Source organism: Eucalyptus grandis, chromosome 1 (genome assembly GCF_016545825.1).
Source record: "Eucalyptus grandis isolate ANBG69807.140 chromosome 1, ASM1654582v1, whole genome shotgun sequence".
Taxonomy (NCBI): domain Eukaryota; kingdom Viridiplantae; phylum Streptophyta; class Magnoliopsida; order Myrtales; family Myrtaceae; genus Eucalyptus; species Eucalyptus grandis.
The window spans coordinates 47,066,729-47,093,118 of record NC_052612.1 but is presented as its reverse complement, the minus strand read 5'-3'; the positions used below and the strand labels follow the sequence as shown (position 1 = coordinate 47,093,118).

General features: G+C 42.9%; 3 protein-coding genes across 8 annotated transcripts; 2 read left to right on the top strand and 1 right to left on the bottom strand.

Moving 5' to 3' along the window:
- Window positions 1-740: 740 nt before the first annotated feature.
- Window positions 741-5,854, top strand: LOC104446729 (calcium-dependent protein kinase 1). Its single transcript, XM_010060553.3, has 7 exons — window positions 741-2,581; window positions 3,083-3,226; window positions 3,329-3,481; window positions 4,218-4,333; window positions 4,555-4,722; window positions 4,801-5,025; window positions 5,523-5,854. The coding sequence occupies exons 1-7, from the start codon at window positions 1,684-1,686 to the stop codon at window positions 5,646-5,648; spliced, it is 1,830 nt and encodes a 609-aa protein (XP_010058855.1). The 5' UTR covers window positions 741-1,683; the 3' UTR covers window positions 5,649-5,854.
- Window positions 5,855-10,858: 5,004 nt separating this feature from the next.
- Window positions 10,859-15,276, top strand: LOC104446691 (protein WVD2-like 4). Of its 6 annotated transcripts, XM_010060525.3 has the most exons (10): window positions 10,861-11,297; window positions 11,597-11,692; window positions 12,718-12,853; window positions 12,946-13,275; window positions 13,356-13,414; window positions 13,578-13,661; window positions 13,772-13,856; window positions 13,955-14,026; window positions 14,119-14,226; window positions 14,574-15,276. In XM_010060525.3, the coding sequence occupies exons 3-10, from the start codon at window positions 12,728-12,730 to the stop codon at window positions 14,991-14,993; spliced, it is 1,284 nt and encodes a 427-aa protein (XP_010058827.2). In that variant the 5' UTR covers window positions 10,861-11,297; window positions 11,597-11,692; window positions 12,718-12,727; the 3' UTR covers window positions 14,994-15,276. The 6 variants fall into 6 exon arrangements, with proteins under 6 accessions (XP_010058844.2, XP_010058833.2, XP_010058838.2 ...); XM_010060542.3 differs by lacking the exon at window positions 11,597-11,692 and having other exon boundaries at window positions 10,859-11,297; window positions 13,362-13,414; window positions 13,584-13,661; XM_010060531.3 differs by lacking the exon at window positions 11,597-11,692 and having other exon boundaries at window positions 10,860-11,297; window positions 13,362-13,414.
- A 1,961-nt stretch (window positions 15,277-17,237) lies between these two features.
- Window positions 17,238-21,242, bottom strand: LOC104446682 (fasciclin-like arabinogalactan protein 17). Its single transcript, XM_010060510.3, is given in 7 exon segments — window positions 17,238-17,557; window positions 17,650-17,801; window positions 19,844-20,422; window positions 20,425-20,511; window positions 20,514-20,780; window positions 20,783-20,908; window positions 20,911-21,242. Coding segments are annotated over 6 exon segments (1,368 nt in total). The 5' UTR covers window positions 21,146-21,242; the 3' UTR covers window positions 17,238-17,557; window positions 17,650-17,727.
- Window positions 21,243-26,390: the final 5,148 nt, after the last annotated feature.

The following is a 26,390-nucleotide window of genomic DNA, read 5'->3' as shown; positions in this document are numbered from 1 at the left end:
ATTGATGTCATTTAGAGTCAAATTCATAAGTTTGCCTTCGTCGGAAGTTTCCTTTGTACTAGGAAGTCGCCATTGATAAAGACAAGTTTCTAATATAATGTGTGTATTCTGAACAAAAAGGAAAAAAAATAAGGTATGTGTTTGGATATTATGTTGGATATACAGAGCGTTTGAAAAGTCCAATATAATCCAATCCAATTTGCATGCGAGCGAGGGTGGTGAAACATCCCACATTACTTAGCAATTAGGATTAATATGTTCTTTTACATCGAGTAATTTCTCTCCACCTGTAGAATTTCTTAATAATCCTTCCCGCATGCTAAGACACAAGAAATATGGCTAGCAAAATAGACGCATGATAAGGAGCGTATTACCCACGAAACGAAACCATAGAGTTATAAACAATCTCTCGAAATCGTGACAAAAAAAAAAAAAAAAAAAAAAAAAAAAAAAAAAAGGAAAACGTCTAATTAAAGGTGCTTGAAATCTGCCGGCACGGGCCGGCCTAGAAATCCACCGCCCCCACCACTCGAACCCAAAGCGCGCCACCTTCTCCGCATTTGCCGGTCTCAAAGCGGCACTAAAATGGGAACAGACACGCGGAGACCGTCAAAATCACGGGGGCGGCAAGATCTCAGCCGTCCAACGCCCCCGGGAGGACCCCACCCGAAACCGCGATTTAATTAACGATGGATAATAAAAAGGAGAGATCAGGATAATGAGGGAACGCGTCTTGTCGCCCGTTCCCTACGAGTTTGAAGCATTCCAACGGAATAACCTGTAAATCCCCACTCTCTCCTTTCTCCCTCTTTCCGCGTTTTCCTTGGGATTTCCCTCAATTTTCCCACCTCTCGCGTGTGGAATGGCGACGACGGAAAGCGAGCAGGAAAATCCACGCCCCACGCGGGAAAATCCCTCCCCTCCCCCCCTCCTCAAAACCCTAGCCTTCCATCATCAACGATCCATCACCACCCTCGTCATCGACCGAGCTATAAAGTCGAGGCCGAGTCCACCTCCTCCTCTCCGTTCCCACCATTTCTTTAATCCCTCCTTCCGTCTGAACATTTCTTCGCCCCTCCCTCCCTCTCTCCATCCACTTGTTTAATCTCTCGCTCTCCCGAGCGTCTCTGAATTCGTCAATTCTAAGTAGCTCGGCAGAGTTTCCGCGAACCTTCGGAAGCCCCGTGGAATTTTTCGCGGATTCCTTCTGGTGGCGGCATAGACCAGGTTACGTCCTTGGAATTTCGCTGATCCGCTGGTTGCATAAAGAGAACTGTCGCAGTTGGTTGTTGCGGATATTACTTGTTTATTTGAAGAATTTAGACCGCCTTTTTTTCTTCGTTCGAGCTCGTCTTCGTATAAAGCACGTCGTTTTCGTCACAACTGGGATCTAGAGACTTTGGAATTTTCCGTGTCGTTTCCGAGTTAGCTAGCTGTAGTACGTGCATCGCTGCTTGCGGCTGCAAAGTAGAGGTCTTTACTGGGTACCGCATTGGCTCCGGTCAAGCTTAGTTCTCTGGTCTGGCCGGTGAAATCCGCTTGCAGGAGTGCTATATATGCGTGCCGGTTCAATGACTGCCTGATAGGGGAATGGGTCTGAGGTGGTGTGTGCAGACAACGTACAGCATAAAGTCGGGAGTATTATAGCAGTTAGGCGTTGATACTTATCAGCTTTTGTTATAGATGGGAAATAATTGCGTCGGTTCAAGAGTTTCTAGAGATGGTTTCTTTCAGTCCATCTCGAATTCGGTGTTTTGGTATCGGTCGAGCGATAATATGGATGGTCATAGAGGGATCTCCGATCGATCGACATCCGTCAGTACGGACAGAGAAGCTCCTCTGTCTGTTCAGGATAAGCCCCCGATCCACGTCATGATAGTTAAGGAGGAGCCGAAAATGGAGCAGGTCACGAAGCAAAAGGAAGATACTAAAGCAATGGGACAAGCGACGCGCGTTGTGGAGATCAAATTGCCACAGCCCTCGAGACAAAAGGAGGATGTCAAACCAGCAGTGCCAGCAAGACCCAAGAAATCTCTCCATGTGAAGAAGCCTTCGAGCACAAGGCTCATGGCAGATTCGGTGTTACGAACAAAGACCGGTCACTTGAAGGAGTACTACAAGTTGGGGCGGAAGCTTGGACACGGTCAGTTTGGCACTACATTCCTTTGCGTGGAGAAGGCGACTGGTAAAGAGTACGCTTGCAAGTCCATCGCGCAGAGGAAATTGTTGACAAAGGACGATGTCGAGGATGTGAGACGGGAAATAGAGATAATGCATCACTTGGCAGGGCATTCTAATGTGATATCCATCAAAGGGGCATATGAGGATTCCGTGGCAGTTCATATGGTTATGGAATTGTGCACTGGAGGCGAGCTCTTTGACAGGATTGTAAAGAGGGGGCATTACACTGAAAGGAAAGCAGCTCAACTTGCCAGGACTATAGTTGGTGTTGTGGAAGCTTGCCATTCCCTCGGGGTCATGCATCGAGATCTTAAGCCAGAGAATTTTTTGTTCATTAATGAACAGGAGGATTCGCCCCTCAAGACGATAGACTTCGGATTATCAATCTTCTTCAAGCCAGGTATGCTGCATAAAAATTGATAGACTTTTCGGGATGTGTTTTGATAATTTTGAGTTCAGACTTCTGACATCACTTTCCATCTCCTTCTTATATATATGATTCCATTTAATAAGCTGATTTACTTCCTTTTACTGCAACCAAACAAAACAGCTTCGGTGTTTTTTTGCACTAGCTCATTCAAGTCATCGCAATCAGAAATTTCAGCAATATATTATGATTTCAAGTCCTTGGTGAAAAAAATTAGTTCCTTGAATCTTCTGAATCTGAACTTTGCCATCAGGTGAATAATCTCATCGTCATGCATAAAGTCTTTGAAGTTCGATTCTGATTTTCTCCATGTACTTGTGCTTACATGGAAGAATAAATGCAATTGATAGGCTCTTTGAAATTAATTTTCCTGCCCAACAACTTATGTTAGCACTAGTAAAGTAATGTATCTTATCTAGTCTCTTGAAACATTATATATAAACCCTCAGTGATTAATTCTTCTCAACATTGCAGGGGAGACTTTTTCTGATGTAGTAGGAAGCCCGTATTATGTTGCACCTGAAGTTCTGCGGAAGAATTACGGTCCAGAGGCAGATGTATGGAGCGCCGGTGTGATCCTCTACATTCTCCTAAGTGGTGTTCCTCCATTTTGGGGTGGTAAGGAGTTTGTCTTGTGCATTTTTATGGATAGACTTTCTAGAGCTGATCGATACTGAGCATTCCTTTTGGTGGTTGTTCTTTATTTCCAATTTGATCCAGAATCTGAGGAGGAGATATTTGAAGAGGTTTTGCATGGCGATCTTGACTTTTCATCAGATCCTTGGCCTAAGATAACTGCAAGTGCTAAAGATCTAGTCAGAAGAATGCTTATCAGGAATCCTAAAAAGCGGATAACTGCTCATCAAGTCCTTTGTAAGTACGATAACCCAATGTGCGGAATCCACGGTTTACATACTCAGGAATGCTACGGTCATTTTGTAACGTACAAGAGAAGTAGAAAATGATCAAACAAGATAACCCGGGGCCATTTTTCAGCCCTTTTAGATTTATACCTGTAGCGTAGACAAAAGCCTCTTCTCTCCTGTCATAAAAGAGCTTTTCTTTTTTTTCTTTTTTCTTTTTTTGCTTCTTTTATAGCAGCTATTGTGGGGTTGCATAGGCCATTTGTAACCTCTTAGGATGAGAAATTTGAACTGGAAGTTGAGAGGATGTATATCCAAGGCTACCTTAAGCTCTTAAATGGCCAGGGAGTTGAATTGAGCTGGCAATCTACCTTGGAACTACCTGAAACATGGGTCTTTCTAATATATTAGTTCAAGGTTTCCGATATGGTCAAGAGAGACCGTACAAACAGTCTGGAAGAGCGTTAGTTGTGAAATACACTGCAAGGCTGGCAATTTTTTTGGAAGACCATTAAAATTCACTAGCTCATAGGATGGCTAACAATGTCTGAATAATTTTTAGAAAACTTGAAGAAGTGTGTGTTCTCCTGGAATTAAGTCGGGATGAAAACTAATTCAAATTTATGGAGGCTTGGTGCCAGTATCGAGAAGTTAAAGAGGAGCTAGTGGAACTTTCATTTTGCTTGGAAGTACATGAAATTCTGAAATAGTATTGGAAGTCTAAACCCACTTCTGTATTTATGCAGGTCACCCTTGGATTCAAGTTGATGGGGTAGCTCCAGACAAGCCTCTTGATTCTGCAGTCCTGAGTCGCTTGAAACAGTTCTCCGCCATGAACAAATTTAAGAAGATGGCCCTTAGAGTAAGTTTATGCGGCTTTGGCATTCTGGTGAAGCATACAAGCGTCGACCTTATGCTCATTATAAACTCATGTGGTCCATATAAAGAGTTTTTGGTAGATCTACACCATTCATACTAACAAAAAGAAACATCTCATCAACTTTAATGTGGAAAAAAACTGATACTTTAACGTTGTAGGTCATCTTTGTTACTTCCTTTTTAACTGTAAACTTGTATGTGCAGGTTATAGCAGAGAGCCTTTCTGAAGAAGAAATTGCTGGGTTGAAAGAAATGTTCAAGATGATTGACACAGACAACAGTGGTCTTATTACTTTTGAAGAACTTAAAGCTGGACTTAAAAAATTTGGCGCAAACCTTAATGAGTCCGAAATGCTAGATCTGATGAAGGCTGTAAGTATCATGTTAGCCTTTGTACTGGCGTTTTGTTTCTGTGTCCATGCATGGGATTGATTGATTTCACGCCCACAGGCCGATGTCGACAATAGCGGCACCATTGACTATGGGGAATTTGTTGCTGCGACTTTGCATCTGAACAAAGTGGAGAAGGAAGACCATCTATTTGCTGCATTCTCATATTTTGATAGAGATGGAAGTGGCTATATCACTCAAGATGAGCTTCAACAAGCCTGTGAGGAGTTCGGCATAGAGGATGTCCGCTTGGAGGAAATGATCCAAGAAGTTGATCAGGACAATGTAAGCCTCTTTATATATATATTACTTAGTCTCTCCTAACAGTGCACAGGCATGAAATTGAAACTAAAAATTACAAGACGTAGACCAGGTTAAGAACTTAAGTAAATCACCTATTATTCATGAATTAACACATTTTGCATACCGAAAACTGGTTTTTCTAGGAAGATGTGGAATCTCTTACCGTGTGATGACTATTTAAGAAGTTTGTGTCGCCTACTGCCTTTTGTTATCTGATTTTCAGACTCAATCAGAACCCTGCAATGATGAAACACTACATAATTTGTATCACTTTCTAACTGCATGGTTATACCATTTTGCGACTTAAAACAAAAGGTTGACAAGGATTGGGCAGAAGCGGTGATGCCTAATCAGCAGTTGTCTGACTACTCTGCTTTTCAGAAAATTGGAAACACGGTTCATGCAGTGAACGCGTGCTTAAATCAAAATGTTTGTTTACAGTTGAAGGCATCTGATCATATTACAATCCTTTGCCACAGGACGGTCGCATCGACTACAACGAGTTCGTGGCGATGATGCAAAAGGGAGACGGTGATCCTGGGACAAAGGGTCTAAAGAGTAGGAGTATCAGAATCGGTTATAGAGAAGCACTGCCCGTCTGTTAACACAGGGAAGCTCCCCCGCCATGAACCGTGTCCATCCAGTGGATGGAGCAGTGTCCGCTGCCATCAACAGTTGTGATTCACCTGGTCCGCGGTGGGCCTTGGTGTGAACAGGTACTTCACGTCGACACACGAGCGAGGCTACCCCAATTCCATCTCCCGCTTTAAGTTAATTTTTCACAGAAGGTATACTTGTACAGAAGTGGCAAGTGCTGGTAAATAGAAGAAAAAAGCCTTGATTTTTCCTTAGTTGATCTCCTGATACATAGTCGAAACGAGGCCTTTTTGGCAGACCACACGAAATCGTGGAATGTAGCGTGCGAAGAAAGAGGGGGGGTTGGAAGACACAAGAGAGACACTGCCCATTTTGAGTATAACCGGACCCAAGCTACAGCCGTTGCATGTGAATTCATAGTACATAGCGCAGTTCCTATGTCGAAGTTTCCACATGGACCTCAACAAATTTTCTACCAGCAACGTATAGAAAATGTAAGAACAACAGAACGCACTTGGAAAACCATTGCTTTAACCAGGGTACAATCAATTTTCTGATCAAATTATAGACTCTACTTTACCAATGATTCCCGTGGGATCTGGGATGTACGAAGAAGCTTTGGTAGGACTTATTTGTGCAACACGGTAAGCGTCCGATGGCACATTCGAATGAACCTTGACCAGTCTTGTCTTTTGGTCCCGGTACTTAGAAAAATATTGCCATGGTCGAAACGACAAAGTGGGCAAGAATGTGATCTAGTACAGAGAGGCATTAGCGAAAAATTCAATGTATGTCTACGTTTGGGTCAACGGCGCTTCCTCCCTTCGCTCATCTGGAATCTGGGACTGGTGCACCTCCACCTCCTGAATTATGGACAAGTTCGATTCCTTTGTTCTGCTTTCGGTTACGATAATTGATTTCCTAGTCCTTTTAAAATTATATTTTCTCTCTTTCGGCCACATGCGAAACAGGCATGGAGTACGCAGATGCCAACTGAGGAGGGGGTTTGAATGAGCCTCTCGGATGACTTGGCAATGGCAATCAGCTTCATGTGCACTGTCCAACTCGGTTAGTGGAATCCTATGAGCACACCGAGGAAAATGCGCCTCGTTTTCTGATGCGCGATAGCGATCTTCGGTGTGGCGACGACATGGTGGGTCATGGCCTTGTAGGGACGGGGCATACTTGCTCCGACATTGGCAGATCTTAGGAATCGCGGAATTATCGCGATTGAAACTAACACAGAGCTCGATTACTTCCTCAACACGAGACTTTCACTTAGGACACGAATATTGGATGGAAACTTTGTAATTTGGGTTGGGTAGGATTACAATCTTAGATTAACTCACTCGGGATATTGTCCATTTTGACCCTTCCTATACCGAATCTCACCATTTATCCTTTGACGTCTGGGCAAATATTTTCTAGGAGGCCACTCATTCTAGTGGTGCTCTAACATTAGCTTCTTTAATTTTGGAGTTCCAACGTAAAGCTTGACATTACGTCAAAAGGCACTTCCGTGAATTAATATATATATTCCTAAATTGTTCCCTTATGTTTAGTATATCCTAAATTGTTCCTTATTTTAATTCATTCCTACCTTATTCACCATCTTATAAGCTTCCCAAGAGCTGCTTCTTGTCCAAGGCCTTTTTTGACCCCGACGACTACTCCCCACCCTAGTCGGACCAGGTCATTACGAGTAAGATAGGAAATCAAACTCGAAGTGGTACATTAATCTTCTTTTCCCCTCTCTCACAAAGAAGTAACATTGACATAGCATGATCATAGGAGCTCTATTCGATTACAGAAACCATGTGACTAGATTATATTCGAGTCTTTCACATATTGACCTTGAGGAGCGATTTTGTGATTTTGATGGATTTCTAAATGTTCAGTTCAAAGGAGAGTAGCATTTAAATATGCACATGTACATCGATCGAACTGAAGTCCGTGGTCAAGATAAAATCATGAATTGCGTTTGCAATGACCCACTTTGTTTACATATATTATTCAAGTCATCAATGATTGAAGATGTCTTTTGCTTGGAGAAACTCTAGTGTTCCGCTGTCTGATAGCTACATCCCATTCCTACTTATTCGTCCAAGCATTGAAGATTTGGTTAGGTTTCATTTACTAATTAAGGATGAGCACTACTTCATTCAAGAACGTTACCTTTTATCTTTGTCTCTTTCTCTCTAATCAAGAAGGTCCGAAATTGAGCATTCAAGAAGCTGAATTATCAAATTTATGTGATGAGACGCATCACAAAGAGATGTCGATTTCATTAAGTTTATGAATTATCAAGCCGGCCGTACCATTCATCAATTATCGGTCTTGGGTCAGCACAAGCCAATCCCTAGTCATCGATGATGGGTCCCAATTGCTAGTCATCAAGCCCGTCTCACAACAACCTCAAGTTCCTATCTGTCGATCCTAGGCCAACAATGATCGGTCGTGGACTGACGTCTTTTGATCGAGCAAACCTAAGTTTACATAGGCCTATCCACATCTCATCCGACAGTCCCGGTGGCCTCACACTGGTCTTGGGTCATTGTTGATCGATCTTAAGTCTCTTCTTGTCAGTTCTAAGTGATTCCTCTTGTAGCACAAGTCAACTATATGAAAATTATTTTTCGTAAGAAGGTTGTTCAAAGAAAATATTCGGAACCAAAAGACAAATCTCTTGTAGCACAAGCCAACCTTACCTCCACTTCCAATTACTTACTGTCGGCCTTGTACAGTGGTGTTTCCAGCCAACATTACTATGGAAAAAAAACCACACATTGTAGCTCATTATAGTTAAGTGTCTTGACCGCAACTACTTCCTAATCGAGCCTAATTTATGGTGAGCGCAAATTCAGGAGTTACGTGAATATTTTATTCTTGAAAAACTCAATAATGACTACCCAAAAAGCGATGGTTAAGAGAAGACCACTAAAAGCAGTAAAAACACAGAGACGAGCATTTTTGAAATCGAACTTTCGAGAGGCGCGTTTTTAACTTTTTCATTCTTTTTCGATCGGGACTTACGACATCCAATGAGAATTCACGTGTACCGAAGCGTCAAAGGGAAAAAAAGAAGAAGAAGAAGAAGAGAGAGAGAGAGAAGCTTCCCGGAGTGTGTGCCAAGAGATTGATTATAGAAATGGGGAAATCGACATCATTGATCACCTTCTCGAAATCGAAATGGGGGACACTTCAATCCAGCCATGACAACTGAGTGCAACGCACCACCTGCAAAATCCCAAAGGCACGAACAAATCAAGGGTCAGCACAAGACGTGGGGTCTCGTCTTCATCACTTTTGTCTCTCGACACATTCCGAACCAAAAAAAAAAAAAAAAAGTAATATGTTCCCGTACCTTTTTTAATAATCGTTTATTTTATTCTAATTTTCACCCAAATGAATATCAAGATATTTTTGGGATAATGACACAAACAATCCCTGAATTTTGGGTAAATGTGTAATTTAATTCCCAAACTTTAATTCGTTCAATATGGTCCAAAAACTTTAATTAATGTGTAATTTAATTTATTCAATGAAATCCATAAACTTTAGATACATGTTTGATATAGTTCTGAACTATATATAGTGCATAATTTTGAATTAATGAAATGATTATATTGAACATTTTCATAAAATTCAGGGTTTGTATTAATTAAACAAATTAAAAATTTAAAGACCACATTGTATATTGAGTTAATATTTAAGGATCAAATTACACATGAAATCAAATTTTATGAATTATTTATGTCATCATCTCATTTTATTTTTTTTAATGAACGGTTGCTCGGTTAAGGTTGAGTTTTGTGAAATTGGGTCCTAGGGATTTCTCCTCCTCATTTTTTTCTTCCTCTTTTTGATGAATTTTTTGGCACCAAGCTGGACGGGGTGAGGGGGCCCCACGGGGGGGCACAAGCTGCCACGTTGTGACAGCTCACGCGCGGTTGGTGGCGGCAGTTACATGCCGAGGGCTGGCCGAACGTGAGACCAATCACATCCCGCGGTCGCGCCACGTCAGCGGGGGAAGGATGAGGACGGGAACCACCACCTGCTTTGGCTTTGGCTTTGGCTTTGCTGCCGCGGAGGAGGAGGAGCTGTCCCTTCTTCCCCTTCGGACTTTCTCGGACTCGGACTCGGACTTTCTCGGGGCTCCGACTTGGCAGGTTTTTCCTATTTTTTTTTTAACATTTTTGCACCCCCCACGTTCTCCAACAGTTGCCCCCCTCTCTGTCCTCAATCATTTTGGCTCCTCCCCCTGATTTTACCTCTTTGCCCCTCGGTTAATATCTGTATCTGTCGTCCCCGGTTAACCATTCTACCCTCCATGTCTTACTAAATTTAACAGTAGTATCAGCAAAACCATTCAACCGGTATACTTATAACAAATTTAATCAAAAACTTTATAATTTTGATAAATTTACATTTTTTTAATTTCTGTTAAATTGGATTAATACATCAAAATTCACAAATCGATACCCTTGTGACAAACGAATAATAAAACTCTTAAATTGGTACATTCATTAATTATCATATATCATCTAATTCATTAATTTGACAATAAAATTAAACGGATGATAACTTTATTATAAATATACTAGTTTTGGATTTTTTTTTCATTATATTAGCCATTGAATTTATCACAAATTATCCATATGACAAATGTGTTCATTCTCTTCATTTTTAGAGTGATGAAAGTCATACAAGAAATACAACCCGCCGTAGTGATTCCGCTGGATAAGAACTTCGCTGATCCTTGCCTAAAGGTGAGGGATTCGAAACCCAATGGAGGCACTTGATGTTTTAAGTGTGATATCGGAGTGATGAGTCATTTGCTAGCGTTACTCTAGGGTTTACTCGTCAGCTATCGGCTATACGAAGTTCTCTCAATATAAAAAAAAAAAATTAATAATACAAGAAATTCGTAATTGAATTTTGTCATTCACACAAGATCTTGAGATCAATGTATGTATGATGCAGGTGGTTGTTGCTGAGCATGAGGATGAATTGACATATGAATAGATTCTCATTTATGCAAAGAGAATAGCATGTCCCTTTTGCTCAAGAAGAGAATGGCATGTTGGGCAATTCGGTGGAACTTTCTTGTTTTTTTTTTATTGTGGGCAAAGTCGAACTGTTTTTGGTTGACACCGCTAAGGATGCAATGCAAGTAATAAAAATCCAGAAAACAAGAAACGCCTTTTACTGTGGAACAGCCGAGGATGATGCGGGGCGGGCGTTTCGGTCATTCCGACGCTTCCATGAATCCATCCGCTTCACTCCATCGAAGCGATTGAAAAACTTCGTCCGTCTCTTTTAGCTCTGTCTCCCCATCTCTCTCTCTCTCTCTCTCTCTCTCTTCTGAGTGTTCTCGTGCCACCAACAACATCCTTCCCTTCCCTTGCCTTCCCTTCTCATAATTCAACTTATCCATCACCCTCGCACCCGCAGTCAGCAGGCATCCGGACTTATCATCATCGCCACCCATCAATCTCCTTCTTCTTCTTCTTCTTCTTCCATGACTGGACTTTGGAATTTCACGCCTCTTCAACTCCATTTCTGAGTTCCCCTTGGACCCTCTCTGCCCCCCTTGTGTCCCCATTCTATAAGTATCTCGAGTTCATTTCAGAAAGACCCAGAAGCAAAATCACGAGGTGCGTGTACATTCAGGACTACCCTTTTTCTTTTTCCTGTAATTCCTGCTGATTCCGTCTTGAAAATCATTCCTTTTGTGGGTGAGTGTGTGTCACGTGCGTGCGTGTGTGTGAATTCTTGGGATTGCAGTTGATTGTCGCTAGCTGTTGGTGCTTTGATTCTCTTCATCTGTTTAGCCTGTGGTGGTTTTGGCCTTCTGGCGACATTGACTCTGAGAGATTGGTGACAATTCTGCTCTCTGGTTGACCCCTGTATGTGTGGTATCAAGAATTTTAAGATGATCTCTCTTGTTCTGTAGATAGTTGCTATCTCAAATGAGAAGTGATATTGAGTGACGGCAATGTGGAAAGCTGAAGGAGTTTGGGGTGCTTGCCCTGTTTTTTGGCATGTTGAGGTGTATGTCATATTTTTAATGAATTTCTAATGTTGTATTCTACTTCATCCATGAGTCATGAGTGAAAAAGGGAAAATTTTCTGGCAGTTTTTCTTCTCACATTTGTTCTTTTTCTCCATGGTGACTTTAGATTAGATCAATTTGAGATGTTGTCTCATTGGTGGCAATTAAGATGGGCTAGCATTTATGGTGACACTCGACTAAAGGTTCTAAAGAGAATGTAGACTTGATACTCCACAGGAGAGATCCTCATTTTGCAATTCTACTGCGTCTGAAATTTGCAGTTGGTGATGGGAAGTAAGGGATGGTGTAATTTATGAATGACTTTCAGAGTACTCTGTCTGAGTTTGGTAGTGTTACATTCGCAGAAGATCTAGGGGCAGTTTCGTCATCTTTTTTCTTGCAAGAGTGTAGTTCTTACTAGATCAGTTTGGTTGACAATGCAGATGATTGATAGGGCATCATATTTCACATTCATACTTTATGCCAAAAAGATGACTTATTCCTGGGTGGATGATCACTGTCTTATCAATAGTTTAAGGATTATGGTGTTTTCTATGTCACATTCTTACCATTTTCATTGTGATTTTATTTGGGAACTTTATATGACTTGACTCGCCGGTCGAGCGTAGATTGTTTTGGCATCAGAAATGGGGTACTTCTGTTGGCATCCTTAGGATGGTATAATCGTGGCATGCAGAATTTTGAAAGATAAAACATTCAGAATCACGTCACACATCAAGGTCCAGTTTTCATTAAGTTGGTGAAGAAAATAATTAGCTGACTTTTTATTATGGGATGAAGGCAGGCATCTAGGTTTGTCTAAGAAGCAGTTTCTCACCTGGACCTGGGAGCATCACGTTCGTTTAACGGATCATTTTTCTGCTAATTTTCTTTTCTTCTTCTTCTTCTTCACTTTCGATCTCCCATTTGCATTTGTTTGGTCTTGATTCCTAAGGTTCTCGTGTTGTTATTCAACTAGAAGTGATTTTGGCAATTCTCAAATGCTTATTTTGATGATCCAGGAATTGATAAATGGACTCTGAAGATGGGATAGCTCCTGAAGACGGGAAAGCCATTACAGAGAAATCTTCTGCGGAAGCAACTGTACCGGTTTCAAAGCCTGAGGAAGTGACCCGTGAGATTGACTTCTCTAAACAGGTACAGAGAAATTAGATGAACTAAACTCTGTTCTTGTGTTGTGTACATACTTGGAATGGTATTCAATTAGCATATTTCCTTTTATTCTTCAGGATACATCAAGCACAGGTGCTGCTGCACCCAAGCACAAGAAGCTCTCCAAGGACAAATTGAATGTGAAAGGGACCGCTCCGTCAGCTCAAAACCGGAAGCCAGTTCTGTCCCAGAGTTTGTCATTCCCAGCAAAGGGAATCCGTGCTAATGGCATAAAGAAGAGCATTGATGCAGTCCCAATGAAAGCCGATGCCAAGCATTCCCAAGCAAACATGTCTGGCCGTTCTAATGGATCTGTCAGTCCAGTTGCCACAACAGGTCAACGCAACCAGCTCATGGCCAATGGAGTGAGCCCGAAAACATCTAACCTGGGCAATCGACGCTTATTGGTAAGGCTTTGTAAGGCTTTCCTGTTTCCTTTGTACCATTCCTGCTTTTCTTAAATTCCCCTCTAATGTGATTGTGTTAGGCTCAGAAACCTGGCTCTGCTGAGGGAGCAGCCAATGCTCCTCCAACCGAGGTTTCTCTGTAAGTCATTTCAGAGATTCCATAACAGCTCTTGCAAATTCTTTTGTAAAACTAGGCCTTGTTTACATTTTATTTGATGCAATTGAACACAAGTTTGGCATCAATCATCCAAAATAGTGCCCATTTGGAGTCCTGCTAAGTAAACATGTTCTGTTCCATGTAGTTGCAGCTCGCTCAATCAAGACCGAAAAATCAACAGATCAACAAACCAGGACAGTGAAATTGATGATACCCACTCCACTACCTCGTACTGTTCTTCCCTTAGATATTCATGCTATTTCTGCTAATGAGCATGCAACGCTGTCTTCAATATCACATAGAACTAGTTTTTCATGGTCCATATAATATGTTTGTCAGAACTGCTACTCCTCGTAGCCGCAAGAGTGGCAGCATTTCCGGATTTGCCTCCAGATTGACAGAGCGTGCTGAGAAAAGGAAAGAGGTTTGCCAACTTAATTAAGCATAAATTTTCGCTCTTTGGATCTAGCTCTCTAGTTCATTGTTAAATATTCAGGACTTAATTGCTCTCTTTCCCACCAGTTCTTTTCTAAACTAGAAGAGAAGATTCAGGAGAAAGAAGCAGAAAAAACCAGCTTGCAAGAGAAATCAAAGGTCTCGGCACTGGCACTTTGATTTCTATTGGTCATTTCTTTTTTCCATGCAAAGTTCCCTTACCTTGAATATTGTTTCCCGGTCTGATGCAGGAAAACCAGGAGGCAGAGATCAAGCAACTGAGGAAGAGCATGACATTTAAAGCAGCTCCAATGCCAAGCTTCTACAAAGAACCTCCTCCAAAAGTTGAACTAAAAAAGGTATGTCATCTTTCCTTCTATTTTCAAGGAAATATTGTAACAGGACAAAGAAAGCAGTAATTATACTTTCATGTGTGGATAGACAGTTAAGGAGCGTATATCACAGTTACATTTGATTTTTCTTTGCATGACTTGGACATTTAGTATGTTACACAACTCCTTCAAGATTAACCAGCTGGTAACAATGCATGGGAGTTCCGAATTCCATTTTCGTTTAAGACGTGTTTACTCGATCAGCTGCATATAATTTAATTTATTCAGTGTGTGCATATAATTGTGAGATGTCATATATCTCTCAGCACCAACCTTATGGGATATCATCCTCTGAAATTGGAATATTTCCTTAGATACCAACCACAAGGCCAAAATCTCCAAAACTTGGGAGGAAGAAGAGCTCAGTCACTACAACAAGTAACTCTTCTGAAGGTGGCGGATCTTGTTCCATGCCACGTCTATACCAAGAGAGCAAATCGTTCAAGGGATCTCAGGTGAAACAGAATAAGGAGGATGTTGCTACAAAGAAGCCACTTAAGAAGACCAAATCTAGGCTGAACGAGAGACCAAAGAGCATTGCCAAAGAAACAGAAGGCAAGAGCTGCAATGCCAGCACTGAAGAAACCGCAGAATGCCAAGACCAATGCGCAAACCTTGTTGATCAGGGGTCTATGGGTGGCACTTTGGTTCAGTCAAATCAAGCACTTGAGGATGACGCCACCTTGGTTTCTGCTTCTGAGATAATGCCTCAAGAAGTCGCTGTCGGAGGCTAACAACGAGGACACTAGAACTGTGTATGATAGGTCTTGTGCAATTTATGATTCTTTGTGGTGTTAATATTTTTGTTTCCGGTCATGTGTCAAAGTTATATATGTAACTATAGTTTACATATTCACGTTCTTTTTTGGTTGTCATATGAGTTGGTTCAAGAAAAACCGTAGGCCGCTCCATCTAAGAGCTCCGTTCTGTAAAATGCTAGAGTCCATTCCACGGATTGAAACTTGTATATCCTTGTTCGTGTGATGAGTAAGGTATACTTGATATTCTCTTACTGAAGTTGTCTTTGCTAGGTTTTCTGTACATAGCGCGACACTGATCATGCGTGTATTTTTGTCCTCTATTTGCCAATCGTTACTCGATAAGTAGGAGTCTCTGTTTGATTAATTTGAGATTGGTTGCTGGATGCTATGGGAACCGGAAATGTTGTTTCGGTGAGCTCAAAGTAAGCTTATTACAAAGGGCCAGTCAGTCACCCTGACCTTGTCATATTGGGCATGCTGTCGGCTTTTCAACATGCGGCATCCTATCTTTGGCTCTATCGATCCCCTCTTACAACTTATGCCCGAGCTCACGGCCTCTCAAAACCCATCTCCTTACGTCCTAAGTCCAAGACAGATATCGGTGCGCTGCACAACGCCAACCCTTCTCGAAAGATGGGCACGTCGAACGAGCTACCTTACGACAGGGTCTAATGTGAAAGTATGCAGAATCTTCTCCATCTCGATCTGTCAAAACATGATGATAGGTTGCTGAAAAGAAAAGGGAATGATTCCCAGGTCTTCAATATTTGGCATGTCTCACATCCTTGTTTCCAAAGTCAGCTCATGAAGCTGAATAACCCAAACTGCAAGGAAACTGTGTTGGCAGGGACCCACGAGCCCCCCCAGAAAAATCCCATGTTTACTTGAGAAGCAAGTAAGATTTTGTGATCGAAACCAAAAAGCTGAGACCCTCTTTGGTGGGCGTCTCAATCTCACCTTCAATACTCGGTTGCCAGTGTGATTTGCAATCTCGCTTGGGGTCAAATATCACTTCAGAAGAGGTGTCACCACTTGAGAAAAAGGTTTTGATGGAAAGATAGTGATTTTTTGAGCAATTTGGTGATTAAATGTGACATTTCCTTCCACCTTTTAAGCCCTTCGGTTTAAGGTAGGTGATGATGCTACAGAAAAATTGCCCCTCCACCTGTAAGAGAATACAACCTTCTAACTTCATCGAATCCTTCTAATAACGTCGTAAATGCCGAGGTAGTTTACAAAATCATTATATGCATGTCACAAAACTTATCTATAGAATATGGCATATGCTTTGTTAGAGGCTCATTTGGAATCTGTCACATCACATAATATTATTTGGTTAATCTTCACACATTTAGCAGTTGCTCAGAATCATAATCAGGTTTAAGGAGGACATCAGGGGTTGTTGGGAGCCTTGATCGGAGCTGCGGCTCATAATGTTCAGTTGCTTGTTCTCTAGTTTACAGGAGATTGGACCATCTCCATTGCACAATCAAGAAAATGAAAATCTAGCCAAAAGTGGAACAAAAGAAGAGAGAAGCTGAACCGTCTTTTCTACTTCGGTTAAAATACAGCTTCGATGATGAGTACCTTTTCATTTTGTGTTATCGATAATCAATAAACTAAACATTGATAATGGTTATTGAATATGTGTAGCCGGCCAGGACTTCGAGGCACTTGCTAAAGTTAGCTAGACCCGGATACAATCAATTGAAAATAATCGAGGAGGAATTACTAGAAAAATGGCCAATCCCCACTAACTCCCAGTGGTTAGAACATCATCTCAAGTTCTACTACTCCACGATCTTTTCTTGGCTTCTATAGCATAATGACCTAACGACCCCCAAAATAAAAAAGAATATGATAGCCTGTCCAGAAACTGCCAACTCCATCCAAAGTGAAATCTCAACCATAGAGATCAATTCCGTATTCGTTTCCAAATGTCAAACTCCCTCACTTCCACTTTCACATTCATGAACTTTTCATGTCATTTAGCCAGCCAAATTGATTAGTTTGGCTTATTCAACGAAGAGGAGAGGCCAACACCTAAACTAGGTCCATCTGCTCTTACCTGTCGTCATCACCATGACTAATTTAATCGAACACCTACCATACCCTTTCCCATCATCATCACCTCATTATTCTCCTCATTAATTATGCTGCCAACCATAATCAGGCGGACCCTTTTCCATGATTAAAAGGGTATAAGCAGACAAAACACACGGGAAGCGATTTCTTGTTATATATAATTTTCATGAAACCGACAAGTTTAGCACAAAAAGAACCACCACTTAGATACAAAGCAACACGGAGGGTCTTACAAGAATGGTGCCCATGGATTTTGCAGCGGCAGTGTGACAACACAAGAATAATTATACAAAAAAATATCGATTTCGGTAATTACAGTATTAAATTTCCAGTAAATGAAAAGAGCGAAAACATCATCGTCTTCTTCTATTTTATGGTTTGAGAAAATCCCTGAAACCCCCCCACATTTATGTCTCAGCCTCATCTATGAATCCCACTGTACCAGAGTCATCCTGCAGCATCAAATTTACAGATGTTACACCTCTCACAAAGCAATCGGAATCTGAACATTTTGAACTTTATTTAAAGAAGTGGGTTTCCACACCTTTCTCCATATACACGCTTTGGCCTTTCCTCCTTGAAGAGTTTAATTGAAGAAAAAAAAATTGAACTTTTTATTGTTTTATTGACACGAGGAAAAATGAGAATGTTGCCCAAAAGCTCCGAGCATACTGCACGCTACTTCCATCAACTTCCCTGTCACGACCAATGGAACAGAACCATATTAGCTTTTGATTAAACTCATTCATCATATTAATCACATGCATGAATTAAATGAAACAGGGGGGAAATAAAAAACCAGCCGACACAACCCGAAATAATGCACGACAGTAGCGCAAGATGCCCGAATTGACTAGTGGCTGGTATTCAAAAGTCAGCCAAAAGAAAATTCTAAAGAAGGAGACAAACTTACAAAGCAAATGATAGAAGGTGAGCTGGGAAGTATATATGGAAGCATCGTGCCCAATAAACAATAATAAGAACAATGGCCAACTCATTAGTTAAGACAGGCTGTGGTGGATATTTAAGACTCGTGGTAGGGTTAGGGGAATGTGGTTCACAGCTGGGCAGTTGCATCCTTTGTATCAAAAGACAGAAAGCCCGTCAATTTCTCAGCGGGGGCGGGGGCGGGGATCGGCAAATTACGAAATATTTCTCCGTAATTTCTCGTAATTTGCCAAGCCTCGCTTAATATCACTAACCAATCAAGAAGCATTCGCATCGCGTCAGCCAATTGATCTCCGCAATTTCTCATAATTTGCCGAGACTCGTTCGATATCACTAACCCAATCAAGAAGCATTCACATCGCCTCAGCCAATTAAGTCCGTGATGTGACTGGCTCGGCGATAGCACTCCGACGTGCTATGCGGCGGCGCAGGCGCCGCCATATCAAAAGCGCTTTTTACTGCATGTGGGTGGGGTGGGTCTTTACTTAACACCTAAGTTGTGTGTGCGCTCCTCCTCTAGGCTATACCTAAAGAAAATCCTAATCAAATTTAGTCAAAAGAACAAAGGTGAGATCATCACGATTTGTCCAGAACTAACTCGAAATGAGCTGCTTCCGAATTAATTATTCGAAAAGGGTTCTCTCCACAAACTCAAGACCATTAAAGAAACAAGTTACTGACTTCCTCTATGCAAATCCCACACGACCCTTGAAAGGAAAGCAAAGCCAAACTCATCGACGAAACTTCCCGAGATCGTAAAAGTGTAATCCCCTCTGTTTTCATGAAAGTTGTTCTGGAAATGTTATAGATTCTACCCCAAAGAACATGTTTATCCCAAACGCCGAAACAATCATTAAAAAGATCAGACTTTTAGTCCGACCAATGATTGGGGGAAGCAAGTAATATGCCCACTCTAACGTGTGGCATCTGTCTCCTTGCCAACCCACTCTCCGTTGTCTGATCATGATGACCCAGAGAGGGTGTCCTAATCTTGCTTGTTACTACACAACAGCTCATCAAATCGAAAACACACTAAAAGAGAGAGAAGAACAAAACCTTTAAAAAAAAAAAAAAAGGGAATCTTTACGCGTTTTCTGCGCCATTCCTATGTGCTTTACCATTCACCATCAATTATGAGCACCCAACCAAGACAGCATCCAACCCACCTTACACACATTGCAATGAACTTTTGAACTTTTTAACCCACCCATCAACTCATTTATCATCAATCCCAGGCTCTTTCTTCGTCTCTCTGACCTAAAATATCTGTATCGACAGAATCAATCAGGACCGGCGACCAAGGCAAGGCTGTAATGTTTGGTTTCCTTGGACCGGCACATCGGGACGCCCTAATTTGCTTTAAAACTAAGCAATGTCCGAGTTGGGTCAGGACACACTAATTTGCTTTAAAACTAAGCAATGTCCAAGGCTGGCTCAACCAGTTCCTAATGCTATGCTCTAATGCTGCTCGGCCATGTGGCCATGCCGCATCACATGTCACTTGACAGTTTCATACATGCTGGCCCAGTTTACATGGAGTCGTGAGAAGATTTCTAATAAATCATAAATGCAAGACGCTATCACGGATATTTCACACCACTCGATCGACAATCTCTAGTAGATTTCGCCCCGAATTGAACTCTATATTCAAAGATCCAACTTCGAAGTGATTTCTATGTCAATATTAGAAACAACTAACTGCGGTTCAATTACGTTTAACGCCGAAATTAGACTAACGAACGATAATTAACAAGAAATTGGCAGTAAACTGAAAATCGACAGACACATACCTCTCCTGGGCTTGGCAACGACCTTGACCACTTTCTTCTCGGCCGCCGTCGTACTCGCCGGCGCCGTCTCTTCCGCTGGGAACAGAACCCCATCGATCCCCTGCACCGAGATCCTCCCGTCGGTGTAAATGTCCGGGTCGAACAGGTACGCCGACCCGTCCCCTTGGCCGAACTTCACCGACCCGTCGGCCTCCTGCGCGACCATCTTGTGCGGCAGCCGCAGAGTGTCGTACCGCACCTTCCCGAACCGGCGCACCGCATTGTACATGCTCTCCTCAGTCTGGTACTCCGGGATGATGTGGTAGTACACGATCTGCTCCGGCGCGCCCGGCTCGCTCAGCTGGTCGGTGGTCAGCTTCGCCATGGCCTCGTCGTTGGGCGCCAGCACGGTCAGCACGTAGCCCTCCGACACCAGCCGCCCCATCTCCACCGCCAGCGAGGTCAGATTGACGAGGATGTCGGCCATCTCGTTGTACCCCCCGTAGTGGAGCAGCGTGTGGATGAAGTCCTTCACCAGGGCCTCGCCGTGGAAGTGCCCGCGCGGGCCGTCGGGGCCCGGCGCCGGCGCGGGGGCTAGGGAGGGCCGGGGGCCATGGCGTCGTAGATGGGGAGCGCGGGCGCGGACCCCGCGGGGGCCGGCGGGGCGGGCTTCTTGAGGCGGTGGGTGCGGGGTCGACCTCCGGGGCGCCCTCGGGAATCACGGCGGCGATCGACCGGAGGCTCCGGCGGCGGTTGAAGTCCTCCTGGACGGCGCGGGGGATGAGGAGGCGCTGGATCCCGTGGATGACGCCGTCGGGGCGGACGACGTCGTCGGGGCGGACGACCTCGGCGGAGTCGACGGCGGGGAGGCCGGAGCCGGGGGCGACGGAGAGGTGGACGGGGTCGGAGCCGAGGGTGGGGTGGCGGGCGGGGCGGGAGTCGGGGAGGGGCCACTGGGGGAGCCGAGGCGGGCGGGGACAATGTGGGAGAGGAGGAGGGTCTGGAGGGAGCGCAGGTTGCGGGGCTCCAGGAGGAAGCGCCGGAACTCGGGGTCGAGGTCGCGCTCGAGGGCCTCGTTGCGGGGGCGAAGATGGTGAGGTTGTAGCGGCTCACGGCGTCCTCCAGGGACTGGAGGAGGAGGGCCTTCTCCACCAGCTCCGCCAGCTCGGTGTAGTGGGAGTCGAGGAGGGCGACGAGGACGGAGTTGGAGTTGATCTGGGCCCCCGTGGCGTTGGAGGCGGCCCGGTGGGGCAATGCTGCGGCGGCGATAGGGAGGAGGAGGAGGAGGAGGGCGGCGGCGAGGCCACAGAACCGACGGTCCATGGTGGCTGGAATTCGGAGGTGGAGAAGTCTCTGCTTCGGTTCTCTAAAAAGGAGGACTTGGGGAGAGTGGGTTTTTGTGGAAGAGGGAAAGGGGGGGGTGGGGTTTGCGTAGAGAGGAAAGAGGAGAGAGAAAGAGAGGGAGATGGAGACACGTGGGATGAGACTTGTGAGGAAGTAAAAGTAAATGCGGATGTTGAGAGATATAGAGAGAGAGAGAGAGAGAGAGAAACAGGAACTGGACAACACTAGTGAGGCAGCTTTAGGTGGAGTTCGGGACATCAGACAGCCTGGAGGTGGGGACCACGCGTCTCTCTCTCTCTCTCGCGCGCCGGCTTCTTCGCCCGGCTCCCTCGGCGCCGGGTCGAGCCGCGGTTTTATGACGAGACGGGATTTCTCGCAGTCCTTTTTTCGTTGGTTCGTGGAAGAGGGAATTGGCGTTTTTCGAGGTAAAAGGTCCACCCCGAGTCCTCCTCCCTTGGCGTGCCTACTTGCTTTGATGGTAAATTTCGTGGAAAGTCGGTTGGACGGTGATCCATCGCTCTTTGACAAATTACATTTTGGAAAAAATTACCTTTCGAAATTGCGGACAAAACCTTCCTGCACCAGTCAAGCTAAAAGCAGTAGCTACCGTCGCAATTTGCATGACGCCATGAACGCTTCATTTGATGATAACTTGTTGAATAATCAAGATCCTCGTAGCTTTTGGCATACTTAGAAAATCTCACGTTGTGGCCACACTCGCTCCTATTGATCCAATTATGATAGCCTTATCGTTTACTTTTGGCTCGCGCATTTTTCATTTCCGTATTGACTTCCGACGTCCTATTTTACGTCGGATTTACTATACCATCTCTTGTAGGTCTCGCTCCTAACTTAAGATCATTTATTGCATCCTTTTTTTTTGTTTCGGTTTTACTAAAACCGAAACTACACATACTTCTTTCAAACAATATTTATTAAGGTTAAAAATGGCCAACTCTTAATTTAAGGTTATTGCTTTCTTTCTTTTTTCTTTTTTGGTTTCTTCCTTTTTTTAAAAATTTGTGTACCTCTTTTAAAAAATTAATTATTCGGTAGATAGTTAACTAATTATTTGACCAAACAAAGCTAATTATTGTGTTAATGAGTTGCGTATTTCTTTTTTACTAGGATTTAATATACATTTCATTTAATTATAACTTTAGCATGTGTCGTTATGTTGTAATACGGGTATTTTAACAACTTAATTTTCATTTTATTTGGTGAATCTAATAGTCGGATTTTTAATTGTTAATGAGTTCATTTTAAACTTTACTTGGTAATTTTCTAACACAAGAGGATTATTTGAGTAACGTAGTAAATTGTGTATAATGCATGCATTAACCATAATATCAAAGTGAAAAATTCACGATCATGAGAATAATCTAGGGAAATAAAATAACAATTTGCAAATAGAACTAACATTTTTTCCAATTTGAATAAGTTCAAAAGAAAACAAACATGAAAGAAATGTTGAATGTAATGGGTGTGGAAAAAACGACTAGGATGAAAAATATTAGGTTAAAAATATCGGAGGGAAGAGAGAAGAAGAAGAAGAAAAATGAAAAAATTAACGCCTCCGTTGCATTGTGAGGGAAGAGAGAAGAAAACAAATTAAGAAGTAAAAATATCAAAATGCCCTATAATTTATGGTAATTGTATCACACGAATAGAAATTCAGAGTTTTTTATGTCACGTAAAAAAACTTAGGGTAAATGTGTCACCTTTTTTTTTCATAAAATGTGTCACGTTTAATAAAGTTCGAATTTTTCATGTTACCCAAAAATATTTGGGATAAATTTGTAATTTTGGATAAAATTTGAGATTTTTGGTGATCTTTTCCATTTCTTTTTCTTTTTCTAGGGCTTTGATTTTCCTTTTATTTTCACGAGAAAATTGAATAATCCTCACTGGCAAAGGGTGGCAAAAACGTAATGCCCGCCTGGAAATTGATATTTCAGAAAATTAGGTACAGTTCACGCAAATTAAGGCCAGTACATGACAACCGACGCTATAGAGAGAGAGAGAGATAGAGAGAGATAGAAACACATGTGAGTGGGTGGGCTCCAGAAACAACAACCGACGGCGCCGTGGCTCCAGCTGAGAAGTCACATGATGCGGCTCGAAGGCGAGCTGTCGGTGTCTACCCTTGAATAAATTATTGGGGTCCCAAATAAATAAAACAATGAATAAAATTACTCTTTCTTTTTTTAATAGATCCAAAAAGAAAAAAGAAAACATCCCCTTCCCCTCCCCCTCAAATATTCTACGCCAAGGTACCGCCGACGTCACGCTCCCCTCCGCCCTTCCCTTCCCTTCCCCTTCAATCGCGACGGGGACGCGTGACCGCACGATTGCAGCGGAGGCGTTGCTTTACTGCATCCTCGAAACGGCGACGTCTCGTCCTCCGGTAGCTGCCTCGTCAACTTCCGCGCGCTTGACTTTCGCGAGCGACAAAAGCGCGCACAAAAACGTGGCGCCGTTTCGCTTTCCTCCCCCCCGGTCGGATGTTCAATAGAAATCCGCGGTCTTCGGTATCGCCCGCTTCATTCGGGGGGCGTTTAGGGCGTTTAACCAAAATTAATCAGCGATTTCGAGAGGAAGTAAGGATAATCAATCCCCACGGTCCCACCGAGAAACTAAGAATCGAATCAAGACGACGATTCTCAATTTCTAGAACAAGTCGCCTTCACAAATTTTTCTATCCTTAAATGTGTTAAGCAACCACTGGGGGTTTCATCTTCCAACATTTTGGCTGGAAGGGGAGGTGGGTTAAATCCCCACCTTCTCGAGGATGGGATGAGGTAGGGACGCGTAAATTTCGAGAGTGGGTTGCGGCTCCCCCGCACGGCGGGGGCATTTCACAAGTGAGTGTATCGATATTAAAAAAAAAAAAAAACGTGTTAAGACGTTAAATTTCACAATAGTCAATCATTAAACCTTTCGTAAAGCAAAAAAAAAAAAAAAACTACAAATATTAATTTATATTCTCCACACTATGACTAAAGCATTAACCCTTCTTTGTGTCATGTACATCGGCTATCTAACACGAATTGGAAATGAACCACGTCACTAGCACTAAATGTTGGCTTAAATTACACCACGCCCAAGCCAATATACCACACGGAATATACAAATTGGCCGCACCGAATCAAGAGAAACAACATATGTGTGAACCGCGAGTTTGCTCACCACATCCAATTGCATGGATTTGCATAATAACAAACACAAGTGCAAGGCACCTACACAACGAAAAATTTAGAGCAAATTGAAAAGGCAAAGCTCCAAAATAGACTTTAATAGAGAGACCATGAGAGTGAAAGGGCATTTTGAAAGTTGCGAGAGCCGAGAGGGATGTGATTCAATGACTCAATCAAGAAATGGAAAGACTGAAAGAGCAAGGCAGACTGAAGATTGAAGAGCTAGGCGTGAGGCACTACAGTGAGAGGGGAAGACTAAAGGCTAGAGTCGCACGAAAGGATAATGCGATTAGGGCTTGAGTTGTTGGTCTTTAAGAAATTAACATATATATAGTCTATCTAGTTTACACTCTTGAACTGGGAACTAAATTGATACTCCCTAAAACCAATTGATTTGGTTCAGTTCGAATGATTCCCACTTCAATCAATCCATCTTGCTTGTACCTAGGTGAAAGTACAACATCCCACCATGCCAAATCAGTTATGTAATCGAAGCATTGAGTGTTCAAGCCTCTTGAAGCACCAATTGAATCCTACCAAATCATTGATTACTCTCTTTCTTTTGCTCTTTCATGGTAATCATTTCGGAGCAATCAGACGAAGAAACTTTGCAAAACGTTTTTAACTCAACGGAACAAAGGAATTTTGCTTAAAAGTGTGTGGATTGCAAGATATGGATCGATAGAAAGCTCAATTGTACAATTAACTTTTAAAGGTAAAGGACGGTTGGCCTCGCTACTCCCATGGCTAACTATGATGTGATGCATAAGACATTAGAGATCGACCTTGATGTATTGCATTATTGCTAATCCTCCTTGCGCCGGCCCTTTTAATTAAAACTTGGAAAAGTTTAATATCTGCATGATACACAAATGATCAACGATCAACGCTTTTATAATCAACATCCTAAAGTTATGTTGTCTAATTTTGCTAAGTAACGTCATCTAATTGTTATTACACAGGCAATTGGGCTTTCGTACTCTTTCCCAATTCAGTCTTCTAATTTTCTTGACTTATGCAATCGAGTCCTCTAGATCTTGCCAAATACGCGAGTCCTTTCGCCCGTGGAACTGATAACGTAGCGGAAATTGCAATGCAGAGCGGTGTGGGAAGCCGCATCATGCAAATAGAACGCTTGCGGAGAGAGAAAGAGTCTTGAAACGCTTGAGCTTGATAGACAAGATTTAGGACTTCAAGATATTTTTCTTGCGACTAATCACATTTCAAACTGATAGAACACCAAAACTAACCATGCTCATGCAAGAGATATGATGATGGAAGCCTCCCAAGAGGTCCACGATGGAGTAATAATTACGTTCTCGTGTGGTTAATTGGTGAATCCGCGTCGGTCCAACATATTGTCCAAGTTTGCGGACCGTCAGGTCATGATCAAACTAGGTCCTAATGCATCTCCATCATTAGGTATAGAGAGCCAAATATTTAATGCGTGCTAATTCCATCCATCCAATATTGAAAAAGGTACCCGAAATAATGTGCTCTCAACACCTATTTAAAACCTCCCTGGGTAGGGGTTGGTAAAGTTGGACCCGTCCAGTTTACACGACACCAACATCACACGAGAAAAAAGGACAAGAATTGCGGCAAAAAAACTCAAATATGACTCGACACGATGCAGTCAGCTCGTACGTCGGCACAAATTAATCGGCCTACCTTGGTGCTGGTGGCACTAGTGTTTTCTGGGGAGAGAGAGAGAGAGAGAGAGAGAGAGAGAGGCCGCAAAACAAGAAGCGAAAGAAATAGACGGATGGTGCGAGCCCTGCGATTACCTTCCAAACATGAAATGTCGAGGCCTATGGGCCAAATGTAAAGCCCAATTCCAGTTTCGCAGTGGACGGATGAACTTCGATGCCATGCATTTCTTCATTTTTCCGCAATGGATTCGATCATCTTCGGAGAAACTCGGAATGAGACCCGGCACGGGAACTTAGAAGAGCTTGGATGATCATGGTCCTTTATGTCTAGTAGTCCTAAATGTGCTTGTATCATCGTACTAGTGTGCTGGTATT